Source organism: Pristis pectinata, chromosome 20 (assembly GCF_009764475.1).
Source record: "Pristis pectinata isolate sPriPec2 chromosome 20, sPriPec2.1.pri, whole genome shotgun sequence".
Lineage (NCBI taxonomy): Eukaryota > Metazoa > Chordata > Chondrichthyes > Rhinopristiformes > Pristidae > Pristis > Pristis pectinata.
In genome coordinates this window covers 11,319,285-11,347,260 of record NC_067424.1, presented here as the reverse complement: position 1 = coordinate 11,347,260, position 27,976 = coordinate 11,319,285, and the positions used below count along the sequence as shown (strand labels likewise).

The following is a 27,976-nucleotide window of genomic DNA, read 5'->3' as shown; positions in this document are numbered from 1 at the left end:
CACAGGTCTGGTGGTTTCTTCCTGTTTACACCCGAGTCATATAGCATACAGATTCCCAATTCCCGATTCCAATGATGGATATACAACTAAAATGCTTTCCTGAAGTCATAACACATATTGTATTTCAACCAAAAACTAAATAACCTATTATAGAAAGAAAATGTCCATCAGTTTTATTGCAACAGGAAATGTCATTGATATTGATGCAGGGTGATCAATAACCTTAGTCTTGCAACTGGCACTGACATCCATTATGAAATTATTGAAATTATTCATTGTTGTGGTGGCTCATCCCTACATACAGCCGATAATCACACTCACCTGTCATTAAGATTGCTTTCACCAATAAAGAAGTTAAGTCAGAAACTTTCAAATTATTTTGACCAACATCTGTCAAACTAAACTTTGCGCATCCTACGGGTCTTCTGGATCAGACTACTTCCCTAGATGTAATACCTTTGGGAACATAGCCAAATTTCAGTCTATGAACATACCCAAGACAATAAAGTCTTCACAGGACTATATACACACTAAACGGCAAAAACAGAAGACAAAAAACAAAGCTGAACTATCTCAAAATCAACACATTAAATCAAACCTCTGCAATCCTGCCACACCTAATCATTGATGTTGGTGAACAATTCAACTGTACAAGAAACAGTAAGTTCCAAGAACATCCCAATCCATAATCAGCTTTCACGCCCAAGCCCATGAATCTATATACTTCTGCTTTAAAAATATTCAATGACACTGTTTCCAATAAATGTTAAAGAACTTCACAGACTCAGGACCCTCTGAAAGAAAGAAAACTGCACTTCACTTTTGTTATAAATGGGCAAAGCTGACCTGCTGAGTATTTCCAGCATTTTCTGTTTTTATTTCAGATTTCCAGCAGCAACAGTTTTATTTTCACTTACTCGTTGAATTCACTGCCACTTCTCATCCAGGAATGTCTAGGCAGAAGTTCTACTGTGCTCTCCAACAGGATTTCCGTCTGTCTCTGTTCCCTTGTTCGCCCTCAGTGGTGTCTGTTTCCCTGCTTGTCTTTGATAACCTATCCATATCCTTCTGTAGCTTCCTTATGATCTCTTCACAACTTAGACTATTCCTTTTTGCATGCAGCTCAGCATAGAAAATGTTTGGTATGTAGTGCTGAGCAGCTAGAACAATTTTCTTCCCACAAATGCCAGGCAATGGCAATCCCAAATACGAGTTTCTATTTATTTTTATAAAAATGTTCTATAGAAAGCAAGTCAGGGGAATTTATAGTAGAAAATAAGGGGATGACAGATAAATTAAACTGTGATTCTGAATATACTACAGCAAATACAAGTAGCATCCTGGAAGTAGCTGTAAATGGAGAATCTAAAGGGAGGGAGGAACACAGGAAATTAACAATCAGGAAAGCGCTACCGAGCAAACAGTTGGAGCTCCTCCTGCCTAACTTCATCCAAGGTTGAAAATGGCTAGTGAAAGTGTTCATGCACTAGTTTTAAATTTTCCTTAAATCTCAGATTTAGGGGGTCACTCCATTGGACTGGAAAATAGCAGTTTTAACTCCTTTAATCGAAAGGGAGACAGAAGGTAAGAAATGACGGGCCAGATAGCTTCATGTTAGCCATGGGGAAAAATATCAGAAGTTTTAATGAAAGACATTACAGCAGGGCACTTAAAAATTTCAAGGTTACATGCAATATAATGTGGCAGAATGTGAATATCTCCATTTTGGCAGGAAACAAGACGTTTTATCCAAATGATTAGAGATTAAGAATTCTGACACACAGGGAGATCTGGTGCCCCAAGTGCATGATTTGCTAAAAACTGGTATGCGGATATAATAGCGTACAATTAGGTAAACCAGCAGAATACTATCGTTTACTGCTCGGGGGAATTGAATACAAAAGTAAGGTGGTTATGTTTCAGTTACAACTGGAATACCATGTACAATAGTAGTGTCCTTATTTAACAAGGGATATATTAATACACCCGCAGTTCGAAGAAGGTATACAAGATGAACATCTGGAATGGGCAGACTGTCCAATGAAAGAAGATTGGAAAAGCTCAACTTTTATCTACTTAATTTTAAAAGAATCAGAGGGGATTTGACTGAAATCCAAAAGATTTAAGGTGAGAGGCAGAAAGATTTAAAGGGGATCTGGGGGACAAATTTTTCCACACAGAGGGTGGTGGACATATGGAATGAGCTGTCAGAGGAGATAGCGGAGGGAGTATAATTACAACGTTTAGAAAACATTTGGACAGGTACATGGATTGGAAAGATTTAGGGGATATGGCCAAACACAGGCAAATAGGATTAGTGTTGATAGGCATCCAGGGGTTGTTTCTGTGCTATGGATCCTGAGAAGTCTTGACAGTGTGATTAAGATGACATTACTTCTTGTGGGAACATCTAGGATTACATGTTATTGTTTAAAAATAAGGAGTCACCAATTTAACACAGAGGAGGGGAGTTGTTTTTTTTACTTGGAGGGGACTGAATCTTAGGAACTCTTCTTCAAGGGCTGGTGGAAGACCAAATATTTTTAAGGCAGAGATAAGAAATGGTGAAGCAGGCTTGAGGGTCCAATTGGCCAACTACTACCCCTAATTCACATGTTTGTAGACCCTAACCCCCAACTCATTACTTGCTGTGCAAAATCACATTCCATTGCCAAAACTCCCATCAGCAACATTCTAAGGGTCACCAATGACCTGAAAATTGACTGGACTGGTCAGGTTAATAATTGTGGCAGCAAGAGTTTTCAGAGAATGGGTATCCTGTTGCAAGTGACTGACCTCTTCATTCCCCAAAGCCTCTCTACTAGATAGGTGTCAAAGTTAAAACTGTCATGCCATATCCTGAGCTTGCCTGGACTAGGCTAGCATTCAAGTAATTTTAAATATGACAGAGGCCTACTTCATTGGCATCCCTTAACATTTGCTCACTCTACCAGTGTATCATGTATGTCATCTAAAAAAAAAGCACACTGCAGCAACTCTTTGATAGCACCTCCCAAACCACAAGAACCTGATCATCTCCCAGAAGGGCAGGGACACCAGGAATGGGGATGCCTTCCTGACTTGCAAATATATTGCCATTCCTGTCACTGGGTCTAAATAGTGAAACACTCTACTTAATAACCCACAGAACAGCTTCACTGCAAGATAGCAGTTCAAAAGTCAGCTCATCACCACCTTTCAAGGCTAATCAGATGGGCAATTGATGTCTTTTCCAACAATACTACCATCCCATACAAAATTAATGAAACAACTGTTCAAAATGCCAGTACCTTTCTGTTACTCAGCTCACAAAGCCACTTCAGAAGTCCAGAATGCAACCAAGACTTTTTTGAAGCCATGTTAAACATTTGCATAACCAAGGTAAAACAGGACAGTTCAGAACTGGGCTCAAAAGATCATTCCAGCCCTTATATTGGATTGGATCAGTCATTTGTCACCGTCTGAGACACTAAGGAAACACATCAGTAATTTTACTTCCTGCTCTTGGAAAGAAAATATCTTGAGCCTTCGATTCCCTGAAGCACAAGAATTTAAGAACGCACATCATTAAGCTATGCAATCAGCACAGTTAGAATAATCATTGTACCTCTGACCAAAATCCATGTCTTTGTTAAATAAAAAAATTATTAAATTCATTTTTAACAATTACAGTAAGGCAAAGCTGAAGCTGATGAATCTATTTCACAAATCAATGATTATGCATCATGACTCTGCTCAGTTTACTGCTTCAGTATCATGTATTTCAAGCACACATGGAAAGACATTACAAAAATCCATAAAATTTTTATCTTTTTTAGACATTTTATTCTGTTCAAAGGGAATATCTCAACTTGCACCATTAATTTGTAATATAATGATTTTTGTTTTTGAGTGGGTTTTCAATTATCTTATTGGTACGTAAATACAGTTGCACTATTCACTGCTTCAACAATAACTTAAGAGTTTCTAGTACCAGACTGGGAGTGTGGTTTATACAACAGAGAACAGTACAGCACAGCGACAGGCCCTTCAGCCTACCATGTCTCTGCCGAAGACAATGCCAAATGAAACTAAATCTGTTCTGTCGGTACAAGATCCATACCACTCCATCCCTTACATATTCATGTGTCTTAGTAAAAGCTTCTTAAACGCTACGATTGTATCTGCTTCCACCACCTCCCATGGCAGCCCATTCCAGGCACCTACCACTCTGTGTAAAAAAAAATCATGCCCCACACATCTCCTCTAAACTTTCCCACTCTCACCTAAAATGCACATCTTCTCGTATTTGACATTTCTACTCTGATTCTGATTTCTAGCCTATCTATGCCTCTCATAATTTTATGAACTTCTATCAGGTCTCTCCTCAGCCTCCAACACTCCAGAGAAAACAACCCAAGTTTGTGTGACCTCTCCTTATAGCCCATACCCTCTAATCCAGGCAGCATCCTGATAAACCTCTTCTGCATCCTCTCCAAAGCCTCCACATCTTTCCGGTAATTGCACAACCAGAATTGCACACAATACTTCAAGTTTGTAGTCTATTGCCCTGTAAGTAAAAGGAAATTGTTGTACACAGTAACAACCTGGGACATGATGGATTATAACAGTCAAGAATATTATTTCACACATTTGGCAAAGCTGTTCCATATCTTTCTTTACCTTACAGTCATTCTTCCATCCTTCCTCTCTCTCCAGATCATGAAGAAACATTCTCATACATGAATGCAATTCCATTCATATCAGTATTCTATCAAACATATATTATCTCGGACTGCAGATTCAGAAATGCAATCGAACTCCAGTAAATTTACAAACAAGATGGGGTTATACCAGACAGGGAAGGTGGTTACAAAAGGTTAAAACAGAATATAGATCAACTGAGAAAGTGAAGAAGAGAATGGCTGATAGAATTTAACTCAGACAAGTGCAAAGTCATGCATTTTGGGAAATTAAACCAGTGCAGGACGTACACAATAAATGGCAGGGCCGTGGGAGCATTGTAGAACAGAGAGACCCAGGGGTACAAATACATCGTTCCTGCACATGTAACACATGTAGACAGGGTAGTGAGGAAGGTGTATAGAATGCTTGTCTTCATCAGCCAAGGCACTGAGTGTAAGAGTTGGGACATCATGTCATTGTTGCTCAAAATGTTGATTATGCCACACTTGGAGTATTGTGTGCAGTTCTGATGACCACACAACAGGAAATATGTAATTAAACTGAAGAGGGTGCAGAAATGATTCACAAGGATGCTGCTTAGATTGGATGGCTTGAGTTATATGGAGAGATTTTATAGACTGAGCCCGTTTTTCCTGGAGCAATGGAGGTTGAAAGTTAACCTTATAGAAGTTCATAAAATTTAGAGAGGCATAGATAGTGTAGGTAGCCAGGGTCCATTTCCCATGGTGGTGGTGTCTAAAACTAGAGGGGACAGGTTTAAGGTGAAAGAGAGGAGGTTTAAAGGGGATCCGAAGGGTCAACTTTTCACAAAAATAGTTATCTGGAACGGTCTGCCAGTGGAGGTGATGGAGGCAAGAACAGTAATAACATTTAAGAGGCAACTGGACAGGTACTTGAATGAGGAAGGCCTAGATGGATTACAGGCAAGTGGGATTAGTTTTAACAGGCACGATGGTCTGCATAGATGTGGTGGCCGGAGGGCTGACTCTTTGACTCTATGTTGCCTTTCTTCTCAAAGTATGTGAAACGCAGGTCAAATGCACATTTGAGTTACTGTTCTGACCTGAACAAATTAAAGTAACAAACAGAGAATTTATCATGGGGCACTACAGCCTTTATATATTAGTAATACACTATATGGGCGCAAACATTGAGCAAGGACGAAGGGGAGCATCCCTTGTAATTTTTCATCTTCCCTCTTTCCCACATCATCCAAAGCCCAAGTGTTACCTCCAATATATTGCTTACTTTTGATATGTAGTTATGCCTATCACACCAGGTTGTGCCTTCACCCAGAGCATTAAAAATATGATACTAATGTTTAACTTCTTGTGGGAAAAGAGGGAAGCTTCAGGTATTCCACAATCCACCCCCCTCACCACCACATCATTTGTTCCAAGTAACTGAGACCAGAATCAGAAAACAGGAGGTTCACGACGCCTTTCAAAAGGACAGATCAAGTCCAGGTGCAATAAGATTGCTTCAAAATGAGTCAGCTGAGAAAGGAGGGGTAAAATGACTCAGAAGGTACCTCATCACTATGACTCAAGAAATGCATCAGCAAGGCCAATCACAACAGAAAACCAGGCTTAGGAAGAGACTTTGCATATGTGCATGTATGTGAACATGTAGAAGCTAATTTTAAGACTGGCACCTCCCCAACGAAGTGCAAACTTGCCTAGTTTTGTCCAGTCCACAAAAGCAAGATAAATCAGGCCGATGACTGCCCCCATCTATCCAACAAAGTAATACAAGGTGTTGATGACTGTGTCAACACTGGTGACAACTGATGTCAAATGCTACTTAATCATCAACATTCCTCAATGATAAGCTGGCATTAAACCAGGAATTCTCAACTTCATCCTTCATTGCAGTCTTGATCCAAACAAAAGACAAATTCCAGCGGTCCAGAAATGAGCCAAGAGTCATTGCCTGAGACCTCAAGGAAAGAAAAGATTCAAAATAGTAGCTTAATTTCAGAAGTGAAGACACATGTAGCCTTAAATAAAAATTAAACATCTGGCTTCATAGAAGAGGCAGTTTATAAAGATATTGACAAGACAAAGAGTGTGGTATTGAAATAATAAAGAGAGAAACAGAAGATATACAAAGTCTATCTTAAGAAGTGATTAAGTCACTAGGCCAAAATAAAATGAATCCCACCCTCTTAACAAGGAGGAAAATAATGCAGACTATGCCTGTCATTTTGCAATTCTCTTGGCAATAGGCATGGGACTGAGGAACCGGAATACAGTTAATGACTACTCATTTTTAAGAGAAGAGGTAAGAAAACATAGCAATTGCCAGTCAACTAAGCATCAGAGGTAGGCAAACAACTGGGAAAAAATTGTGACAGACTGTGTAAGTCAGCACTTCAAGGGAAGTGAGAAATTCACTGAATTTTTAAACACATTTGATAAGGATTTTTGGAAGGCATTTGACAAGTCCTAAGTGGCAGATTGATCAGGAAAGTAACTGCCCATGAAATCCAGGGTAAAGCAGAGGTCAGATGGAAGAACCAGGCTTGGTGGGAGAAAGGAAAGTGTAACTATCAACAGTAGTTTTCTTCTCCTCAAGGGTCAATAAGAAGTGAATCGAAAATACAACCAGAAAATGCCAGGAATGCTCAGTTGGTCAGGTAGCATCTGAAGAGAAAGAGAAACGAAGTTAACCTGTTAGGTCCAGAGCACCTGGGCAGACAATGGGTCTCTGACCTGAAACATTAACTGTTTCTACTGCATGACCTGCTGAGTGATTCCAACATTTTCTGTTTTTTATTTCTATAAGCAGGGTATCTGAAATAACAAAAGATCCTGAATATAGTCAGCAAGTTTCACAGCATCTGTGGAGACAGAAACAGGATGAATATTTCAGCTCTGTGATCTTTCATTGGAATTAGAAAACAAGCAGGTTTTAAGTTATAGAGAAGGTGCAAAGAACAAAAGGAACATCTATAATATAGGAGAGAGCAAGAATGACTGGATGACACAGGTGGCATTGGTGCTGTGTCAGAGAACAGAAGAACTTAAGAAGCAAAAGTAGATTGAATCAACTCTACGATTCGTCAAGATCTTCTACCTCTGTGCCATTTTCCTGCACCATACCCATTTCCCTCGGTTCCCTTAATACCAGAGAGAGGACAGTGAATGTTAATTGCAGCAAATCTGTCTGGAGGAAAGACAAATTGAGGGAGGATAATGAGAACAGATCAAAGGGGAGACAAAAATCAATGCTAAACCTGGAGGTACAGAACACAGCAATTGCAGAAATCTAAAACAAAATGTTCTTCGATCATTAGGGGACAGAAATTTAAGTTCATTGGTGGAAGTATCAGAGGAAGTAAAGGGACAATTTTCTCACACAGATTAGTGCTGATCCATGCCTCAGAGTGATTCAAGCAAAAATCCTCATCAGATTTAAAAATTACCTGCATGACCACATGAAGCACAGTAACATACATGGCAACAGAGTGCGAGATTGGAAGTGGGTGAACACTAAATAAAAACTCCATTTTAGGCAGCATGAACATAATGTATTGAATGGCCTCTTTTTGTGCTATAAGTTTTTATGGATTATTTTCTTTCACGAGAAGTCAGCTGCAGTGCAAGAACAAAGGATAGACAACTAATGCTGAGAAGACCAAAGGCATCAATTTTGGTCTTTACTACAGACTCCTTTCCCTAACCACCAATTCCATGCCTCCCCCTTTAACTGAATCAGGCTCCTCCCAACCTTGGTGTTACATTCCATGATATTCTACATGAAATATTCCTGCACAACACCATGTTTTCAACTGAAACATAACACAATTGTCTTAAATTTAGAACATGTCTTCCTTGTAAAATCCTATTAAGTGAACCAATCCACGTAGTGCATGCCTGATTCATTGATTGATTTTGGAGCTGGTGGTTCACCCTCTCTGCAAAATTTCAGGGGCTTGGTGGTGTAGTAGGGAGGTGAGATATAAACCAAGGACAAAATTAAACACAGAAATTAGAGTTTGAATCAGACCAAAAATCTATCCTTAAATCAGACAAATGCATGAAGACCATCACAGTTGGAGGAACAACAATGAAATAAACTACAAAACAGACACTTGTGTGCTGCTCTGAGCTAAAGGCAATCTATTCATAATTCTCCAGGTCTTTGGATGGAAGGATGTTACCAAAGGACTAGAGAGCAACAAATGTTATTCGCTTATCCAAATAAGAGCAAGAATATGCCCAGCTACTGCAAGCCAGTCAGTTTAGCCTTGCTGGTGGACAATTTTTGAGTAAAACAGAAGGAAAGTGGATTAAGTCAAGAAAGTACAGATTTGTTTTGGAAAACCCTTTTTAACTAATTCGATAGAATTTTTTGATGAGGTAATAGAGAGTCAACTGAGGGAATGCAGTCAAAGGAGTGTACATGAACTACTGGAAGGCTTTTGATAGGTGCAGGCTCATCAGCAAAGTTGAAGCCCATGGTATAAGAAGGATATTCACAGCATGGATACAAAATTGGCCAAATAATGGAAAACAGAGGGTCATGAATGTAATTCAGCCAATCAAGTCTGCACCATGTCTATGTAAGCACAATCCAGTTCATCCCATTCCCCTGAGCATTAAAAATTATTTTCTTTCAGTTACATATCCAACTCCCTTTTATACACTACAATCAAATCTAACTCCACTACAATCCAGACCTTCCCCACTCTATGTGTAAAATATTTTTGTAGCATATCACTTTTGACTCTTCGGCCAATCGCCTGCACCCTAGTTCTTGATCACTCTGCCAATGGAAACAGTTTCTATCTATCCAATTTACCCAAACTCTTCACAATTTTAAATACTTTTATCACTTCTCCTTTCAACCTCCTGTGTTGTAGGAGAACAACACCAATTTCTCCAATCTATCCATATAACTCGCACCTGGAATCATTTTGCCAAGTCACTTCCATACTTCATCCAAGTCTTAAAATCGTGCCTAAATGCAGCACTCAGAATTGGACACTCTACTCCAGTTGTGGGTGAATCAATGTTTTATAAAGATTCATTATGCCTTCCTTACTCTCGTGTGCTAGCCTTCTATCTACAAAGCCCAGGATCCTTAGTGCTCCGTTTTTTGACCTTGCTCTGCCACTTGGAACAAACTATGCACATATACCCTCAGATCCCTCCACTGTGTCCTTTTAAAATTATGCTTTCCAGTTGAGACTGGCTTTTTCTCATCACTCAAACCATTTAAATGATGAGGAAAAAGCAGTCTAAACTGGAAAGCACAATTTTCACCCGCCAGTTAATGGCCCATTCTACGAGGCTGCCTATATCTCCTTTAATTCTGTTACCATCCTTCTCACAGTTTACTATGTCTCCAGATTTGGTATCATCTAAAAACATGGAAATTGTGCCCTGAAAACCCAAGTCCAAATCATTAATATATATTAAGAAAACAATGGTGTTAGTGTCAACCCCTGGGGACACTACTTCGCTCTGCTTCACTGACCAATCTTTTACTCTGTTTCCTGATGCTTAAGCAAATTTTCTGTCCAGGCTGCTTACAGATCTTTTTATTTCATGGTCTTCAATCTGGATGATAAAGTCATCTTGTGCCCCTTATCAAACACCTTTTGGAAATTCACATGCACAAAAACACCACATTTCCATCATCAACGCTCTGTAACGTCATCAAAAAGACTATCGAGTTTGTTTGACATAAATTTAACAAATCAATCCTGGCTTTCATTAATCAATCCAGAAACGTCCAAGTGATAGTCAATTCCGTTTCTGATTATTATCTTTCTAACTTTTCCCACCACTAGTTTAATTGGTCTGTCATATTTGGTTTATCCCCATACCACTTTTATAAAGGAGGGCAACATCTGCAATTTTTCAATGTTCAGATGCAACCCTTAAATCTATAAGCCAATTGTTTCTCCCTGCTTCAAAACCAAGGTGAGGATGATTTGGAACACCGCAATATAAAACTAGTACGTATTACGCATGTAAATTTAAAACATGGCTTACATGTCTTGCATTATATTACTGTTATCAATCCCCCTTCACATAAATAACAGCATCAAGCTCAAGTGATATGCTGCACTAACCTCCATTTATATAAAAACAGCAACACAGGGCTATTAATGAATACTATCAGCACAAGGGGGCAATAACTAGAGTAAATTGAATGGCCACTGGTGAATTGCAGAGGAGTAATAAAATTGAAAGGTTCAAAAAATGTCATGAACCACAAAATTGAAATGTGACCAATATATTTAGGCAAATACAATAATAGGTTAAGATTTTAAACTGTTTTACAGTTCAAAGAAAAGTAAACTACATTCCAGAAAAGAAGAAAAATTTGACTCAATTCTTTGATTTGCAAACATTTTCCGTTGATAGCTCTTTTCTAGGGATTATGCTTTTAATTTGATAATTAACCTCACTGTCCATCTTTTACAATGTGAGTTAAGAAAGTAAGAGTACATAATCTCTCTGATTGTACATCGGAGTTTGGACTGACTATCCTCAGCCAATACCCTTGAATCAACTTCCCAACAGGATTTTCTGCATAATACTGTAAACCCTAGCTTGATTTTTCATTCTGCTGGCAGAGAGGCAATGGCGAATTGCCCCACCCATACAACTGCTCAGCTGGAATTAAGCAACAGCATACATTACCATACTCACCACTTCAAACAAAGAATGATACTTCAGACAAGAAATTTTCAAAATTAATTTCAATAAATTGCACACAGCCTGCTGCTATCAGTAGCTATCCCCAACCCCATTAATACTAATTGTTTAAATCCACCATATCGAACTTGACCATGTATTTCCATTCCAAAAATGAACTTTGAAGCTCAGTCACTAACTTATTAATCATTTGAAATACAAACCATTCAAAAAAGTGGATATTAAATAACAAAAATTTGGGCAGATCACAACGATCAGTGATGTATACAGTGTTCCCCACCTGCTGACTGATATAAAATTGGGCACAAGACAACACATTACAATCCATCCTTTGTAAGTTAACAACATCTTGTTTTAAAAAGATGTTAATCTGATAACAAAGCAACATTTCCTTTCTTCACCTTAAAACTAGTTGATGTGTAATTTCCCCACCACCACACCAAACCACATGCTGTAATTCAACAGCAACCTCATTAAAACCAGTACGGTAAAAGTCAATGAAAATCAAAAAAAAGCTGGAAATCTGAAATAAAAATACAAAATGCTGGAAACATCAGATTAGACAGAACACATAGAAAAGGAAATAGTTAACATTTTAGATCCTGGACCATCCTATACCTGAAAGATTAACTGTTTCTCTTTCCACAAGTGCGGCCTGACCCGTTAAGCATTGCCGAGATATTTGCCTTATTTAAAGTTTATAAAGTCAAGTAGATACAAAAGTTTTAAAGCAACCACTTGCTTTCATAAGACACTTTTAACGATCCATGAATATCATTAGATAACGTTTGGAGCCAACAAGGGCAATAAGCCAAAAAATCAAAACAAAACCTAAAGATGCTGGAAATCTAGAACAAAAACAGAAAATGCTGGAAATATTCAGCAGATCAGGCTGCACCTGTGGGAAGAGAAACAGAATCAACATTTCAGGTTGGAGACCATTTCTTTCATCTGTACAGTGTCACTGTACATTATGCTTTTCAGAAGGAAGAAGCAGCAGTTGACCATACCTTCAAATCTTGAGTTTTGCTGTTGCGGGATGGAGGCAGGGAGAGCAAGGGGCAGCCAGCCTCTGAAGGAGCAGCATCACCCTGCTGTCGAATCGCAGCATCAGCACCAGCTGCTGCCTTCACCCCATGCTCCTCATCCAGGGGCAGCTCATCAGACTTACACCGCTTCATCTGCAACAAAGAGGGAGAGTGCTGGGGGGGTGGGGAGGGGGGAGTAGTAGGATGGGGGAGAGGGGGCTGGGGTTGAGAGGTGCTGGTAGTGGCTGGGATCTTCCTGTGTAATTTTCTGTCACCAACCCCAAGAGATGATCAAGAAAACCCTGAACAGGATGTATTACCAGTGGCTTAAAAATGTGCCCTTCCACTGGTCCCTTCCCATAAGCCGTTGACGTTTACAGCAAAACATCCTAAATAGATATTTATATTATGACTTAGAGATAAAATTTGTATTCTCTCATGGCGACACCACCTCTTCACATCAACCCCAACCCCTCCTTAAAATCGCCCCATGCGCATTACAATGCACAACAGTTCACTCAATGAATCTACAAAGCCCGAAGATTCAAATCACCGCCGACAAAGAGCTGCAGCATCTTTTTTTTAACCGCCATCACCGAAGCTCCGGACGAAGCCGCTGCCTCACTCAGACAACCAGCCTTGTCAAAGGGAGGGGGGCGGTGGTGGGTGACATGAAAGCAAGCCCCGCCCCCTTTTTTGCGCCTCCAACCAAACCTTCCCGGACGAGCCGGAAGTGACGGCTGTGGATAATGGAGTGGGGTCTTGGCCAATGGGCAGCCGGAGCCGCATGAGCAGGTGGGGGCGGGACTTGTGGGGCCACATTCAAGTTCGGTTGCAGCTGAAGTGGGTGTGAATGGTATGGATGGATAGGCAGCAGGCTTGTTCCTCTCCCTGTTAGAGCTCCTCTGCATGGATCAGGTAGTTCAGTGCTATTGCTAGTGCATCTTTACATCAGCAAAATCTCCACAAGGACAATATTGGAGCTTTTTTTATTTTTGCTTTAATTCCAAAGTGCTTTAACGATTTTCATTAATTTTCAGCAAAAGAGGTTTTCTTTTTGTCATTTGTGGACATGAAACAAGAGATGTCTGCACTTTTGATCCCTATCAAGGGCAACTAAATTGACATTGGCAATAATAACAACATATACTTAATCAAAGTCATACTTACATTAAAATTACCACCATCAAACCATTGCTCCATGCATCACATAAGTAAATAAGATCATTCCATTTCCTGTGTGTGCATATTGAAAGCTGCATGTGGTGTTCTTGAAGAAAAATGAATGAAAATGCAAATTTTGCATGGTTGACCTTTATGGGCAGTGCAGAGTTTTGTCAGTGAAAACAAAGATTGTTTTTCAAGTAGGTTTTCAGTGGTGTTTCCTTGGTTTCTAATGTTAAAGTAGAAAAATTCAAGCCCTCCAAAAATTTGACACTGTGCCACAAAGAAAGATGGGAAGGCAAATAAAACCAAGGCATGCTTTTACAGACTATAAAATAAAACACAAAATGCTGGAAGCACTCATCAAATCAGGCAGAAACCATGGAAGGAGAATCAGTGTTAATGTTTTCAGGTAGAATTTCATCAATGTCCTGTTTTTATTTTAGATTTCCAGCATCTGCAGTTCCTTGATTTGCATTTATATAATACCATTTAAGCACATCCCAAAGTACTTTATAGACAGCAGAAGTATTTTTGAAGTGTGTAAACACAAAGTGCTAGAAATGCTCAACAAGTCAGGTTGCATTTGTGGAGAGAGAAACAGAGTAAGTATTTTCGGTCAGTGTTCCTTCATCAAAACTAGGATAAGTCAGAAATCCAACATATTTTAAGTTGCAAAGAAAGGTGTCTTAAATCATAGTGGTGCTGGTGGCTGAGAGAAGGTGCTGAAGGCTTGTTAAAAGCAAACAATTTGGCTGGAGGAAATCTAAATAAAAGGAGGTGAATGAAGGTGGAGGAGAGAGAGAAAACAAAGCAAAGCTCAAAGTGGGTGATATGGAGAATTGCAGTTGCTGGAGATCTGAAATGAAAGAAAGTGTTGCAGATACCCAGACACAAACCAGAAGGGCTGATTATCTGAAACTGTTGAATTCAGTGTTGAGTCCAAACAGCTGCAAAGATCAAATGCCATTTCTTGAGCTCACACTGTAAAAGGCCAGAGTGAGTTGTGATGAAGTGGTACACTTTAATTCTCCATTTCACCGCTTTTCTGACCTTTCTATCTTTGGCCTTTTGCACAGTTCCAGAAAAATCCAATGTTCGTTAAAAAAATAACATGTGATCTTCTGACTTGTAGTTACAGTTGTCATGTTCTGAATTCAGATAACAAGCCTTCCCAGTTTGTATCAGAATGGGCTCGATACCTAGTGGATGCAGCATTCTTTATCTCACAACTCCAGCATTACCTCCCTTTCCTGCCCCTCCCCCACCACAATTCTGACCAATAGTCTCAGGCCTGAAATATTAATTCGGTTTTTCTTTCCACAGATGCTGCCTGACCTGCTGAGTATTTCAAATATTTGCTGTTTTTATTTCAGACTTCTGGGCTTTTTTTCATTTTTCTCTCTCTCTCTCTCTCGTCTCTGTCCTCAATCATCTCCTTCCATTTACATTTCCTCCAAGCAGAACATTTACCAAGCCTTCACCACTCTCCTTCAGGCAGGATAAGCATCATTTGCATCACATCTCTCTTGTTCTCTCCCCATCACATCTTTTGTTCTCTCCATACCTCACCCTTCTCTGCAAATGAATATGTGCTTGTTTTCTAACTTTTCTTCATTCAAATAAAAGGTCGTCAACTTAAAATGTCAGCTCAGTTTCTCTATCCCCCAGACACTGCCTGACTTAATGAATATTTACAACCCTTCTGTTTTTATTTTAGTTATCATAGAGTCAATGAGTCACAGAGTTATACAGCACAGAAATGGGCCCTTTGTCCTGCCACATCATGCCACCTGTTTTGTCCATCTACATTCATCCCACTTGCCCGCATTAGATCCCTATCCTTTTATGCTTTGTCTATTCAAGTACCTCTGACTATAGTGATTGTATCTGCCTCCACCACCTCCTCGACAAGGCATTCCAGATCTCAACCACTCTCTGTGTGAAAAACTTTCCCCTTCAGATCCCCTTTACAATTCATGCTTCTCACCTTAAACCTATGACCTCTTTGACACATATACATGGGGAAAGGATTCTACCTACTGCATCCATGCCTCATATAATTTTATATACCTCTATCAAGTCACCCCTCAGCCTCCTTTGCTCCAGGGAAAATAAACCCAGCCTATTCAAGCTCTCCTTGTAACTAAAGTCCTCCAATCTAGGCAACATCGAAGTGAATCTCCTCTGCACCCTTTTCAGCACAAATCCCTGGAATTCTCTTCACCAAAGGGTTGTGGAGGCGAGATCACTGGAGGTATTTAAAGAGATAGATACATTATTGAAAGATCGAGGAATTGAGGATACTGGTACAGAATAGGAATTGATGCCCAGGGCAGAGAGGTCAGGCAGCCTACTCCTGCTCCTATTGACAGGTCCTCCGGTTTTATTCCTGAAAACTGTTCGTAACCCAAATAGTTCGCGTAGGAAATGTGGCCGCAAACCAAGTTCCCACATGGCAGAAGATGCCTGCAGAGGTGGGTCGTCCCATAGGAAGAGAGCCTGGAAAAGGATTTTAAATCTCATTTTGCCGTTCTTAATAACAAAGCTGATATTAACAAATTTAGCCTGAGCCTATCGCAGGCTAATAATGATATTCTTTTTGAAGGTTTTACTGCTGACAAGGTACTAAATGCTATTGACAGTTTTAAAAAGAATACTGTTGCTGGCCCAGACAGCGTATCTCTTGATAAGGATAAGATTTGTAAAATACACATCAATGTGTTAACTAGAATGTATTCCTCTTGGGTTCGATGTGGCAAAATTCCAGCTAGTGTCAAGAAGAGTCACCTGCAGCACCCCACCCCACCCCGCCCCCCGACCCAACCAAGCAGCCAGCAAATCCATCCTGCCGGTCTCTCAAACACTTGTTCGTACATATGTGCTGGCATTCAGAAGAAGGGGGGAACCTGTACTTGTGTTCTTGCCTTACAATTAGTTTTGAAATATGGTCAACAACAGCCAGTTAGTGCACAGAAAGCTGCCAGAATGAGTAATATGATAGTGGCCAAGTAATCTCTTTCTAGAACATAGAACACTACAGCACAATACAGGCCCTTTGGCCCACAATGTTGTGCCGACATTTTATCCTGCTCTAAGATCTATCTAACCCTTCCCTCCCACATATCCCCCTATTTTTCTATCATTCATGTGTCTATCTAAGAGTCTCTTAAATGTCCCTAATATATCTGCCCCCACAACATCTACAGGTAGTGTGTTCCACACACCCACCACTCGCTGTGTAAAAAACTTACCCCTGACATCCCCCTTATACCTTCCTCCAATCACCTTAAAGTTATGCCCCCTCGTGTTAGCCATTGTCACACTGGGAAAAAGTCTCTGACTGTCCACTCGATCTATGCCTCTTATCATCTTGTACACCTCTATCAAGTCACCTCTCATCCTCCTTCTCTCCAAAGAGAAAAGCCCTACCTCACTCAACCTATCCTCATAAGACATGCTCTCCAATCCAGGCAACATCCTGGTAAATCTTCTCCGCACCCTCTCTAAAGCTTCCACATCCTTCCTATAATGAGGCGACCAGAACTGAACACAATACTCCAAGTGTGGTCTGACCAGAGTTCTACAGAGCTGCGACATTACCTCACGGCTCTTGAACTCAATATCCCGTCTATTGAAGGCCAACACTCCATACGCCTCCTTAACGACCCTATCGACCTGCGTGGCAACCTTGAGGGATCTATGGACATGGATTCTCTGTTCCTCCACACTGAAAGGTTGTTTGAGGTATCAGTATTAGTCAGGACTGCAAAGGCAGTTTCGCTGCTCTTCTTCAAAATTGTCCACCTCAGAGACCAGGCCAAATCTCAATTTAATATCTCAAATAAAAGGTAATGCTACATTCTCTCTGTACTGCACTGGAAAATTGGTCTAGGATTTTGTGCGTAAGTCTGTGGAATGGGACTTCAATGCGGACCTTTAACTGAGAGGTGTAAATATTACCAGCGGAATCACAGCAGACACAATACCAAAAGCAGAACATCTTAGGTTGAGCATGGAATTCCAGAGGTTTGGACCCAGGCAGCTGATAAGATTTGTTGGACCAGTTAATATCAGAGCTGTGCAAGAAGTCAATGAGTGCAGAGATCCTTGAAGGAATACAGATGGGAAGTGACAAGGACATTAAGGGATTTGAAAACCAATTGAGATATTGCCTGACTGGAAGATAATGTAGGTCAGTGAGGAGGGAAAATGAATAAATCAGACTTGGACACAGGCAGCAGAGTTCTGGACGACCTTCGGTTTACAGAGAGAGCAGTGATAGGCCAGTACATTTTCCTGCCTATTCCCCATTACTGTGGACTCCTCACAGTTCAACAATTTATCTCATTCTTGAATATATTTAATCATTCTCTCTCCACAATTCTCAGATAAAGACTTACAAAGTTTCACAACCCTCTTGAGAGGAGAAATTCCCCCTCATCTCTGTCTTACGTTGATGGCTCCTTATTCTGAAACCTCAGTATGTTTCCTCTTGTGTTAGGTTCATCCACAATGGAAATATTCTCTCTACCCTGTCATAACCTCAGAATCTTAATTGTTTCAATAAGAACAATTCTCATTCTTCTGAACTCCAGTGACCAATCTGTTTAATCATTCCACATAAGACAACCCATTCATTCTAGAAATCAACCTACCAAACATTTTCTAACTTGCCTTTGATGCACATCTTCCTCTTGATAGCCATGCTTCCAGCAACAATACTTCCTCAGCTTCATGTTGAATATCATCTGGGGTCCTCAGGAACCTCAATCTTGCATGGTAGTCATGGTCACATTTGCTCCAAGTAAATGCTCTGCACAGCAACTGGATCATTCTCTTGAGAGAGCAAGCCTGGGCTGCCTATTCATTAGATTCCCCCTTTTGACCTCTCTGATTGAATCCAAAGAAATGTAGAGCACAATATCTGGCAGCAGCTTGGTTACAAGCATTACTGGAAGATTGACCCAGCTGGACAGCAGGAGTAATTGGAAGAATGACCTAGCCAGGCATCAGTCCACCTTTGGAATCCATGCCAAATTTTTTTTTGGTCAGGTTTACCTCCTAGCCTTCTTCTTTTTCATAATACCTACAAACCACCGTGATAGGGGTTTGGTTCATGAGTGCCATGGCATGCTCACATGCCAGTGGACCTTTGCACTGCATACCTGCCTCTTCCTCTTTCCCAAGACTGGGGCCATAAGGAACCCAGTTTCCATGTGTCATCACATAAGGCAAAAGAAAGGTTTTGTCCATGGCAATGGTATGTACTTCCAGGGAGACACTGACTCACTCAGCTCTCCTTTGTGCTTAGTTCCCAACCAGTGGTTTAGGCTGCAAGTGAAAGGGTACCAACACACTGCCAGAAAGTGGTATGTTTACTCTCTTTCCCCAAGGAAGTATATCCCTCCTTAAGTAAGACCAAACTGTGCACCAGGTGTGGTCTCACCAGCACCCTGTGCAGATGAAGTACTTCATCCACCTTGCAATGAAGGTTAACATTTCAGTTACCTCCGAATCATTTGTTGCACCTGAATGTTAACTTTCTGTTCTTCAGAAGGAAAGGACAAACAGAACGTTCTGTACTGTATCATCTTATAGTCTCTCACCATTTAAACAATATTCTGTTTTTCTATGTTTCATAACAAGATGGATAACATTGCAATTCCTCACATATGATTCCATCTGCTAAATTTCTGCCCCATCATGACAATATACTTGGCCTACGCAAATAAGCCAGCACCAAAGTTGTAAATAGTTGAGACCCCAACACTGATCACTGCAGCACCACAGTGGCTAGAGCTCGCCAACCTGAAAATGTCATCGTGGTCCCAACACTCTGTATTCTGTTACTGAGCAATCCTCAGTTAGGTGCTAATAAATTACACCTAACACCAACACTGATCACTGCAGCACCACAGTGGCTAGAGCTCGCCAACCTGAAAATGTCATCGTGGTCCCAACACTCTGTATTCTGTTACTGAGCAATCCTCAGTTAGGTGCTAATAAATTACACCTAACACCATGAACGCTTACCTTTTACGTGGCACCTCATGATTGCCTTTTGGAAATCCGAATACACTACATCTACTGGTCTTCCTTTATTTTCTCAGTCAATCACATCCTCAAAGAAATCTTACACATTTATCAAATACACTTTCCCTTTCATAAAACTTTGGTGACTGTGCTGTATTTTGGTTTTCCCTACACTTGCTGTAACTTTCCTTGCAACAGAAGTGACTTGCAGTAAAGTCCAGATATAACAAAGACATGGATGAGGATTTCAGCAGCAGATGAGCTAAACCAAGGGTCTGAGATGAGCCCTGTTATGTGGGTGGAAATAGGCAAAGGCAGAAGTACTTGATCTAAGATTCAAACTGGGATCAAATGTTTTTTTAAAAGGCAAATATAACTGGTTGATTTCATTTTGTTGAGGAGAAAGAATGCTTCCACCTGTGGTCCACAAGGACTTGCAACTGTTTCAAATGATGCCATTGTTGCAACTCTCTGGCTCCTTGTACCAGGGGCCATTATTCATTTATGAGCCTGGATATTTACAGTGTACTGGCTATCTTACTGAGAGGGACGTCACATCCAAGCAGGATCCTTTTCTCTGCCAACATTTCACACATAGAAAAATTCCAGTCAGACTCACTGGATAAAGATAAGGAATGGAAACCCTGCTGTTTCCTTCCTAACAGGATAAGAATTGTTCAGGAATACTGCAGTGTGATTTACTTTGGAGTTAGGTGGTTGCTCTGTGTGAACCAGTTCTCTTTGATGCTACTAGGCATGGAATCATACATTTCTATCACAGAGAATGAGACTATGTCTACACTTCTCACTACCTTGGCAAAGTAGCCGACATAATCAAAATCCCTCCCACTCAGGACATTCTCTCTTTTCCCCCCTCCCATCAGGCAGAAGATACAAAAACCTGAAAGCACATACCACCAAGCTCTAGGACAGCTTCTATCCCACTGTTATAAGACTATTGAATGGACCTTGTCATGGCCTTGCACCTTATTGTCTGCCTGCACTGCACTTTCTCTGTAATTGTAACACGATATTCTGCATTCTGTTATTGTTTTTCCCTTGGACTACCTCATTGACATATATGGATGGCACGCAAAACAAAGTTTTTCACTGTACCTCGGTAAATGAGACAATAGTAAACCAATTTACCATTTTACCAATCATTTAGCCCACTAAATCTATGCTGTGAAAGAGCTATCCAACTTTTTCCCCTTGGCCATGCATATGTTTCCCTTCAAATATTTATCTAACTCTCTTTTGAAGGTTACATTTAATTCTGCTTCTCCCATCACTTAAAGGCATTGCATGCCAGATCATAGCGACTCGCTATGTAAAAACAAATATTCCTCATGTCACCCGAGGTTCTTTTTGACAATTGCCTTATATCTGTGTCCCTTAATCACTGCACTCTGCCATCAAAAACTATCCATGTCAGCCACAATTTAGTGGTTTGTCCTTTTATCTCTGAGTCTGATGCCTATGGGTTTAAGCCTCAGACCAGATACATGCAGGCAGCACTGAGAGAGCACTGCGCCATCAGGAGTGGCACCTTTCCAATGACAATTATGAAGAGGCCTTGCCTGCCATGACAGGTTGATGTGAAAGATCTCAAGATATGGGGTAGAAGCAGGTAGATGGGATTGAAAGGCCATATGTACTGGATGGCTGGCTGAACCTCTGTGACCTAACAGTGTGTGATTTTGTTCTCTATTTCCCTGCAATGGGATGAACTCGAAACCTTCTAACTCAGAGGCAAGAATGCTATCCACTGATTCATATTACCTTATGGATATCATATTACTATTTAGGGGAGTTTGCTCTGCTGAATTGGCTACCATATTCCATAGATTACAAGAGTGACCACACATCAAAAGAAAAAAATAATTTGGGACGTCATGTGGCTGTGGAGAAATCTGTATAAATGCCAGTCTTTCGTTTTGTCAATTATCTTAACCGTGCATCTTCTGGTTATCGAGCTCTCTAACACTGGGAGCTGCTCCTCCTTATTTACTGTGTCAAACTCCTTTGTAATTTTGAACACCTCTATCAAACCCTCTTTGCACTTATCTCCTCTAAGAAAAGTCATAATAATTGTCCCAGTCTCTCCACTTAACTGAAATCCTTCATTTCTCCCACCATACTGGTGGTATCCTCTGTGACTTTCTGAAGCCTGTATTCTTTTTTAAGGTATGTACTGTATATACTTTCTTTTAATGGATATGCTTTGGAAATCACCTTAATCATATAATTTAAATAATGCAATAATTAAAATGGAAGTGAAAATACAAAACTACTATATCAATGGTGTCAAATAAACAGGTATATTTGCTCTGAATTGTTCAGTGAAGTAATAAGTACATGTAACAAGCAGAAAAGAGAGAGCACAAACTCTGCAGCTGGGAGTGATGGATTTATTTTTGCATAAATAGGGTGAAAGAACCATGAGCGAGTTTATTTGAATAGTCTCTGAGGATAAATTAATTTAATATCTCGTGGGATTTCACCAATATAGCCACAGAAAGGATTAAAATAACCTTTCAGTTGGAATGTTTCACATGCCGGTGGGGTAATGTCATACAATTTTGTGGTATATTCTGGTGGGTTAATTTGCTTTCCTGCCTTACTGCTTTATCCTGAGAGTCTGTGTAATTTATTCGAGTGTTTTGTTGTTCATTTCAATTGGAATTGTACTTCTCAAGAGGTATTTTGTTATCAATGCATCCTATTTACACAATGTTTCCTTTCCCAAAGGCACCTACTCAAACTCGGTTCAGCAGGTTATCCTGTCTAAAAGCTTTTTCCACATTTGTCAATCTCTTTAATGAGCTTTGACAGGCTATTTAAATGCCAGGGGTGAGATGGAGGCAGGGTAGGAGATAAATGGTGAAATTTGCAGATGACACAAAAGATGTATGGTAAGCAAGCAGAGAGAAAGTACTTGACTACACAAGGAGGATATAGACAGTATGCTAGAACGAGCAAATAAAATTTATTACAGAAAATGTGAATTGATACATTGGGATGAGGTGGCATCTGAAAGAAGGAAAAAGTCTTCTGTTGCAGCAAAAAATAGGGGGAAAGATAAAGTGGAACTGCAGACCAGCACAGCTTTGAAATAGAATTAGGTAGTGTGTTGCAGAGAGAGATCCAGAGCATATGCATGTGCTGACACATGGCATTGAGCATAGATCTTCGGATGGAGTAAGAGAAATGTGATCATGGGTAGATCCAAAACTTGATACATTTTTGGTTGGAGGAATAAGCAGGGACAATAAAGGGCAAATGATACACTTCTAAGCGGGTGAAAGAACAGGGATTTTGTCGTTGTAGCAGGGCAGGCTAATAAAGTAGAGGATAAAGCATCATAGCCCATGGGCTTTATAAGTGAAATGCAGAGTCTAATTCAAAAAATTAAGTTAAACCTATTTAAGCTCAAGTGGAATATTGAGTCCAATTTTGGGAAACATATTCTTGGAAGAATGTGAAGGCTTTGGAGATGATACAGAAAAAAGCTCTTAAATGGTTTCATGCATGAAGGAGTACAGACATATGGATAGAATGGTGTGCTGGGGTTGTTCATTTTACATTAGAGAAGACACCAAAGAAATTTGAAAGAGCAAAGAAAGTAATGAAGAGTTCACTCAGAGTAGATAAAGCAAAACTGTTTCAAATGGGCAAAGGATTGATAACTCGTGCACAGTTTAAAGGCAATTTGTGAAATGTCCAAATGAGTGAATGGCATTTATAGACCAAAGATTCAACAGCAACTTTCGAAATGGAATCAGATAAATTGTAAAAGGAGAAAAAAAAGATTCCAGAGAAATGGGGAAAGGATGAACTGGAATACTTTTCGAAAGTGCAAGAAAATATGTGATAGACTGAATGGCCACTTTCAGTGCTAAACTAACTGAGATTCAACAGGAGCATAAATCATAGATGGAAGCTCCATGATTTGCTACCTATCTCATTTTCTACTTTAATCTGAGGAGTTACAAGCAATATATCTATGTTCTTTTGTGTTTATTGTTCTCAAGATATTGAAAGTTGAGCTGCATAAAGTGGACCAGATCAGGTAAGGAAGACAGTGTCCTTTCTCTGAGGGTGATTCATTTCCTTCTCTGAAAACCATCAGTGAACCAGCCAAGTTTCTGAGAACAACTCAGACAATTTCATGATCATTTGTTGAATTCTCTTCCACGGACTATTATTCTGGGATTTGAACTTGGCTGTCTTGCAGAATGGATAATGAAGACTGATGTTTAAAGATCATTTCAAAGGCTCAGGATATTTGTTTACCACAATAAAGTTTATCTCAAAGATTTTAGTCACTGCTTTAGGAAACAAGGAGGGTAATTTGTGCACAGCAATCCACCACATCCAGCAACAAGAATGTGAATGGAAAGCATTTCTTTCATTGGTAAGGATGATTGAAGGATAAATACTGATGAAGACATGGGAGGAAGTGCCCTATTCTTCTACGAATAGTGCTTTGAGAACTTATGCCAGTAAACCATAGCCACATTTCTGTGGCAAATCTAACAGGGGGCCATGATGAGATATGATCATATTGTGCACATTTCTCTGGAAAGAAATCAATGGTACAGATTTGAAGAAAAGTTATCAACCTGAAATGTTTTCTCGGTTTAATTTTCAACTGGCTGCCTAACCAGCTGAGTATTTGCTGCATTTTCTACTGATTTTTTTTAATTTCCATTTTTTCCATTAGTTTGGCTTCAAATAGATGGGACTCATTTATAAAAATTGCCTTAAGTACTGGTTGGGTAGACTCTGGGATCTAGGTTTAAATTCAGCATAGATTGAATGAATAAAAGGTCTCCCATCTCTTCGACTTGCTCATGATAGGTTATTCTGCATGAGTCCACAATATAATCTAATACAAGGACAACAATAGAAAATTGGAAAATCAAGAGGAATGCTTTTACTAAATTAATGGTAGGTCAAACATTTCCCAATGTGGGTTGTACTACAATGAACAGGCTACATTTAATATGGTACATTGACTCTCATCCTAGCTGCACCTCAGTGTTAAAACTCTCACCCCTTGTGACCTCACTTTTGGTGCTAAAATGTTCCTATACTGGCACGGCCTCACAGCTGCAGTGACCTAGGTCTGAGCCTGATCTCGGATGCTGTCTGTGTGGAGTTTGCATGTTTTCTCTGTGATTGTGTGTGTTTCCTCTTCCTGCTCTGGTTTCCTCCCACATCCCGGAAAGTGGTTAGTTGGCCACTTAGCTTACCTCCCCTGCAGGTGAGTGGCAGGAAAAATCAGGAGGAGTTTGTGTGTGTGTGTGTGTGTGTGTGTGTGTGTGTGTGTGTGTGTGTGTGTGTGTGTGTGTGTGTGTGTGTGTGTGTGTGTGTGTGTGTGTGTGAGAGAGAGAGAGAGAGAGAGAGAGAGGGAGAGAGAGAGAAAGAGAGAGAGGGAGAGAGAGAGAAAGAGAGAGAGAGCAGGTTACCAGTAAATAAGTAGAGAATTGGGATTGATGGGGTTGCTCAGAGAGCCAATGGCTCAATAGGCTGAGAGGCCTCTTGCATTCTCATGAAAAATATGAAAAGCCTTATATGCTGGTAGTCAGTTCTGGTCTCTTGTGCATCCCTTTGCTCCTTCAAAAATGGTTGTGTCATCAACTACGGTGACCTCATCTGGAAATTCCCTCCCTAAACCATTTTGCTTTCTATCCTTCTCCCCTTAAAATTTGCCTCTTCGATCACTATTTTGGCCACCTGTCCTCATACCTCCTCTATGACTCGAAGAGTCAAATTCTATTTAATAACAGTAACTGCATGGGACGTTGTACTACGATATAGGTGCTGTGCAAATACAAATTATTTTATTATTTAAAGGCATTGTTATCTTTACTTCAACAGGACACTATTTTGAACCAGTTTCATATGATGGTTTTAATCGTCAAAAGATGCCTTACAAGGGACATTTGGTTTCTCTGTGGTCCCTCATCTGAATGAATCAATTTTTAATTGGATTTGTTCAGTTTTTAAAAACTCAGCAAAAAAAAATGAACAGGTGTTCAATAATTAATTCATTTCAATCTCCCTTCCCTTGTAATTATACTTTGAAACAAAATCCATGGAGCTCCTCTTCATTCAGTCCCAAGATTAATTTACTTCCTTTCCTCTCCTGTAAAGGAGCTGAAATGTCATTTTCAGAACTGCTGCTTCATGATAACTGAATAAGTTAAATTACATTTATTGTATGGAGCTCTGGGATCTTTTCAAGTATTTCATTATTAGCAATTCCATCATTCTTCTGTGCAAACTTTAAATGCAGCCAAAGGACCATAAAATCATGCAGCACAGATGGAGGGCATTCAGGCTGTTGAGCCTGTGCCAGCTCTTCGTAAAAGCAATTGTTTTTATAATTGACAAGAATAGCATTTATTGTACTTTTGGAATTGCCCTTCAGTTCGGTGGATTACTAAGCCCAGCATGGAATACAGTTAAGAGTTAACCAAGTTGCTTCAGATCTGGAGTCACATATTGGCCACATGGAGTAAAGTCAGAAGAATCCCTTTCCCGAAAAGACATGAGGAAACCATTTTTTTTTGTTTGAGAATTTACCAGCTGGTCACCATGCAGAATCTAGTTTTTTTTCAAATTCCAGAATTAATTAATTAATTAATTCGATTTCCAATGCCACTGCAGTAGGAGTTGAACTCCATTCACTGGATTGCTTGTCCATGCCACGAGGTTGCATGTCCAGTAACCTAACCATTTGCCACTGAAACACCATAAATCAAATCAGTCCCATTTCCCCCGGCCTTTTCCCAAAGGCTTTACATCTTTTCCTTTTCCAAGTTTCCATCCTTTGCCTTTCAGGCTTTTACTAAGTCTGGATTTTCTACCAGTAGGACCATATTTTCTGGATCATAATTCACTCAATAAACAATCTACTGATCTCCCTTTGGATTCTTTTGTCAATTTTCTTAAATCTATGCCCTCTGATTATCCATCCTGCTGCCTTAAGAAACACTTCCTTTTTTCTCTGTCAAAACCCCTCATCATTTTGGATATTGAAAAATTAAATGTCCAAAATATGAAAACAACTAAAGATTAAATTAAAACATTAAAATTAAAATAGAGAAATCAATGAATATAGTATAATTCAATCCACTACTGTAATTCATTTTAGTCAAACTTGGACATACAGTAACTTCATTGTTATCAGCAGACCCACACAGTATTTTTCCAGTATTTTTATAGATCATCCTTGACAGTATTCAAGAAAAGAATGTTTACCCCTTAAAAAATTGCGAGAAGCAGGCAAATCCTGTAAGTGCTGGTAATGCCAAACAAACACAGAAGCAATGTATTAAATAAAAATATAATTCACTCATAATACTTAGTCCAGCAGCATATGTAGAAAGAAACAACATTTCAGATCAATGGCCTTTCACCTGAAAGTTTATTTGTCATTGCTCAGATGGGAGGATTGCAGGCTGCACAGGAGAAAGATGAGGTCCTGTTCTTGAATCTTATTTTGAGCTTCTTTGAAACAGTCAACAAGTTCAAGGTCTGAGAGATCAGAATGGGAAAGGTAGTTAGTGGTGAGCTATAGGGAGCATGGCATTACACTTGCAAAGAGAATAGGCTATTCAGCAAAAATAGTCACCAAAACTATGTTTGACTTCTTTAAGTGTAGGAGGGAGGGGAGGGGAGGGGAGGGAGGCATTCCATGGGTGGTGTGAATTGCACGTAAGCTGAGTCCTCACTTGAAAGGAATGCTTGAGTCAAACTGTTTGGAGAGAAGGTGAACAGGAAGGTTGGAAAAGTGGCACAATGGTGCAACCAGTAGAGCTGCTGCCTCCCAGTGCCAGAGACCTGCATTCAATCCTGACTTCGGGCACTGTCTGTGTGGAGCTTGCACATTCTCCCTGTGACTGCGTGGGTTTCCTTCGTGTCCTTTGGTTTCCTCCCACATCCCAAAGACAGTAGTGGCCCAAAATTGGCTGCTGCAAAATGCCCCTTGTGTGTTGGTGAGTGGAAGAATCTTGGGGGAGTTGATGAGAATGTGGGGGGAGTAAAAAAAAGTGGGATTTACATCTGCTGCTTATTATTAGTGGTTCATAAGGGAGCTTTCTTGCCTCTGACTTGAAAGGTTAGGGGTTCAATTTCCACTCCAGAGTCCTGAGCACAAAATCTCAGGTTTGCTTTCTGGGGCAGTGCTGATAGAGTGCACCAGTGTTGGAGGCACCATCTTTAAACTGAGACACTAAACCAAACCTGTCTCCGGTTGATGTAAAGGATCCATGGTATTACTTTGAAGAAGAGTGCCAGAGTTATTCCCAGTGGTCTGGCCATCATCACAAAAGCAATTTTTTTTGTCATTATCACATCTCTGTTTGTTGGGGGCTT

The 27,976-nt window shown here is 40.0% G+C and overlaps 1 protein-coding gene across 3 annotated transcripts in view; it reads right to left on the bottom strand.

Moving 5' to 3' along the window:
• tmcc2 (transmembrane and coiled-coil domain family 2) overlaps window positions 1-13,032 on the bottom strand; it is a 127,855-nt gene extending 114,823 nt beyond the window's left edge. Inside the window, exons 1-2 of one of the 3 annotated variants that reach the window (XM_052034855.1) lie at window positions 12,942-13,032; window positions 12,371-12,541 (exon numbers count right to left, since the gene is read on the bottom strand). In XM_052034855.1, coding sequence (XP_051890815.1) covers window positions 12,371-12,541 — 171 coding nt within the window. In that variant the 5' untranslated portion in view covers window positions 12,942-13,032. Of the gene's footprint in view, window positions 1-12,370 lie in introns of all 3 variants that reach the window. The other 2 variants (XM_052034856.1, XR_007957896.1) reach the window with 2 other exon arrangements.
• Window positions 13,033-27,976: the final 14,944 nt, after the last annotated feature.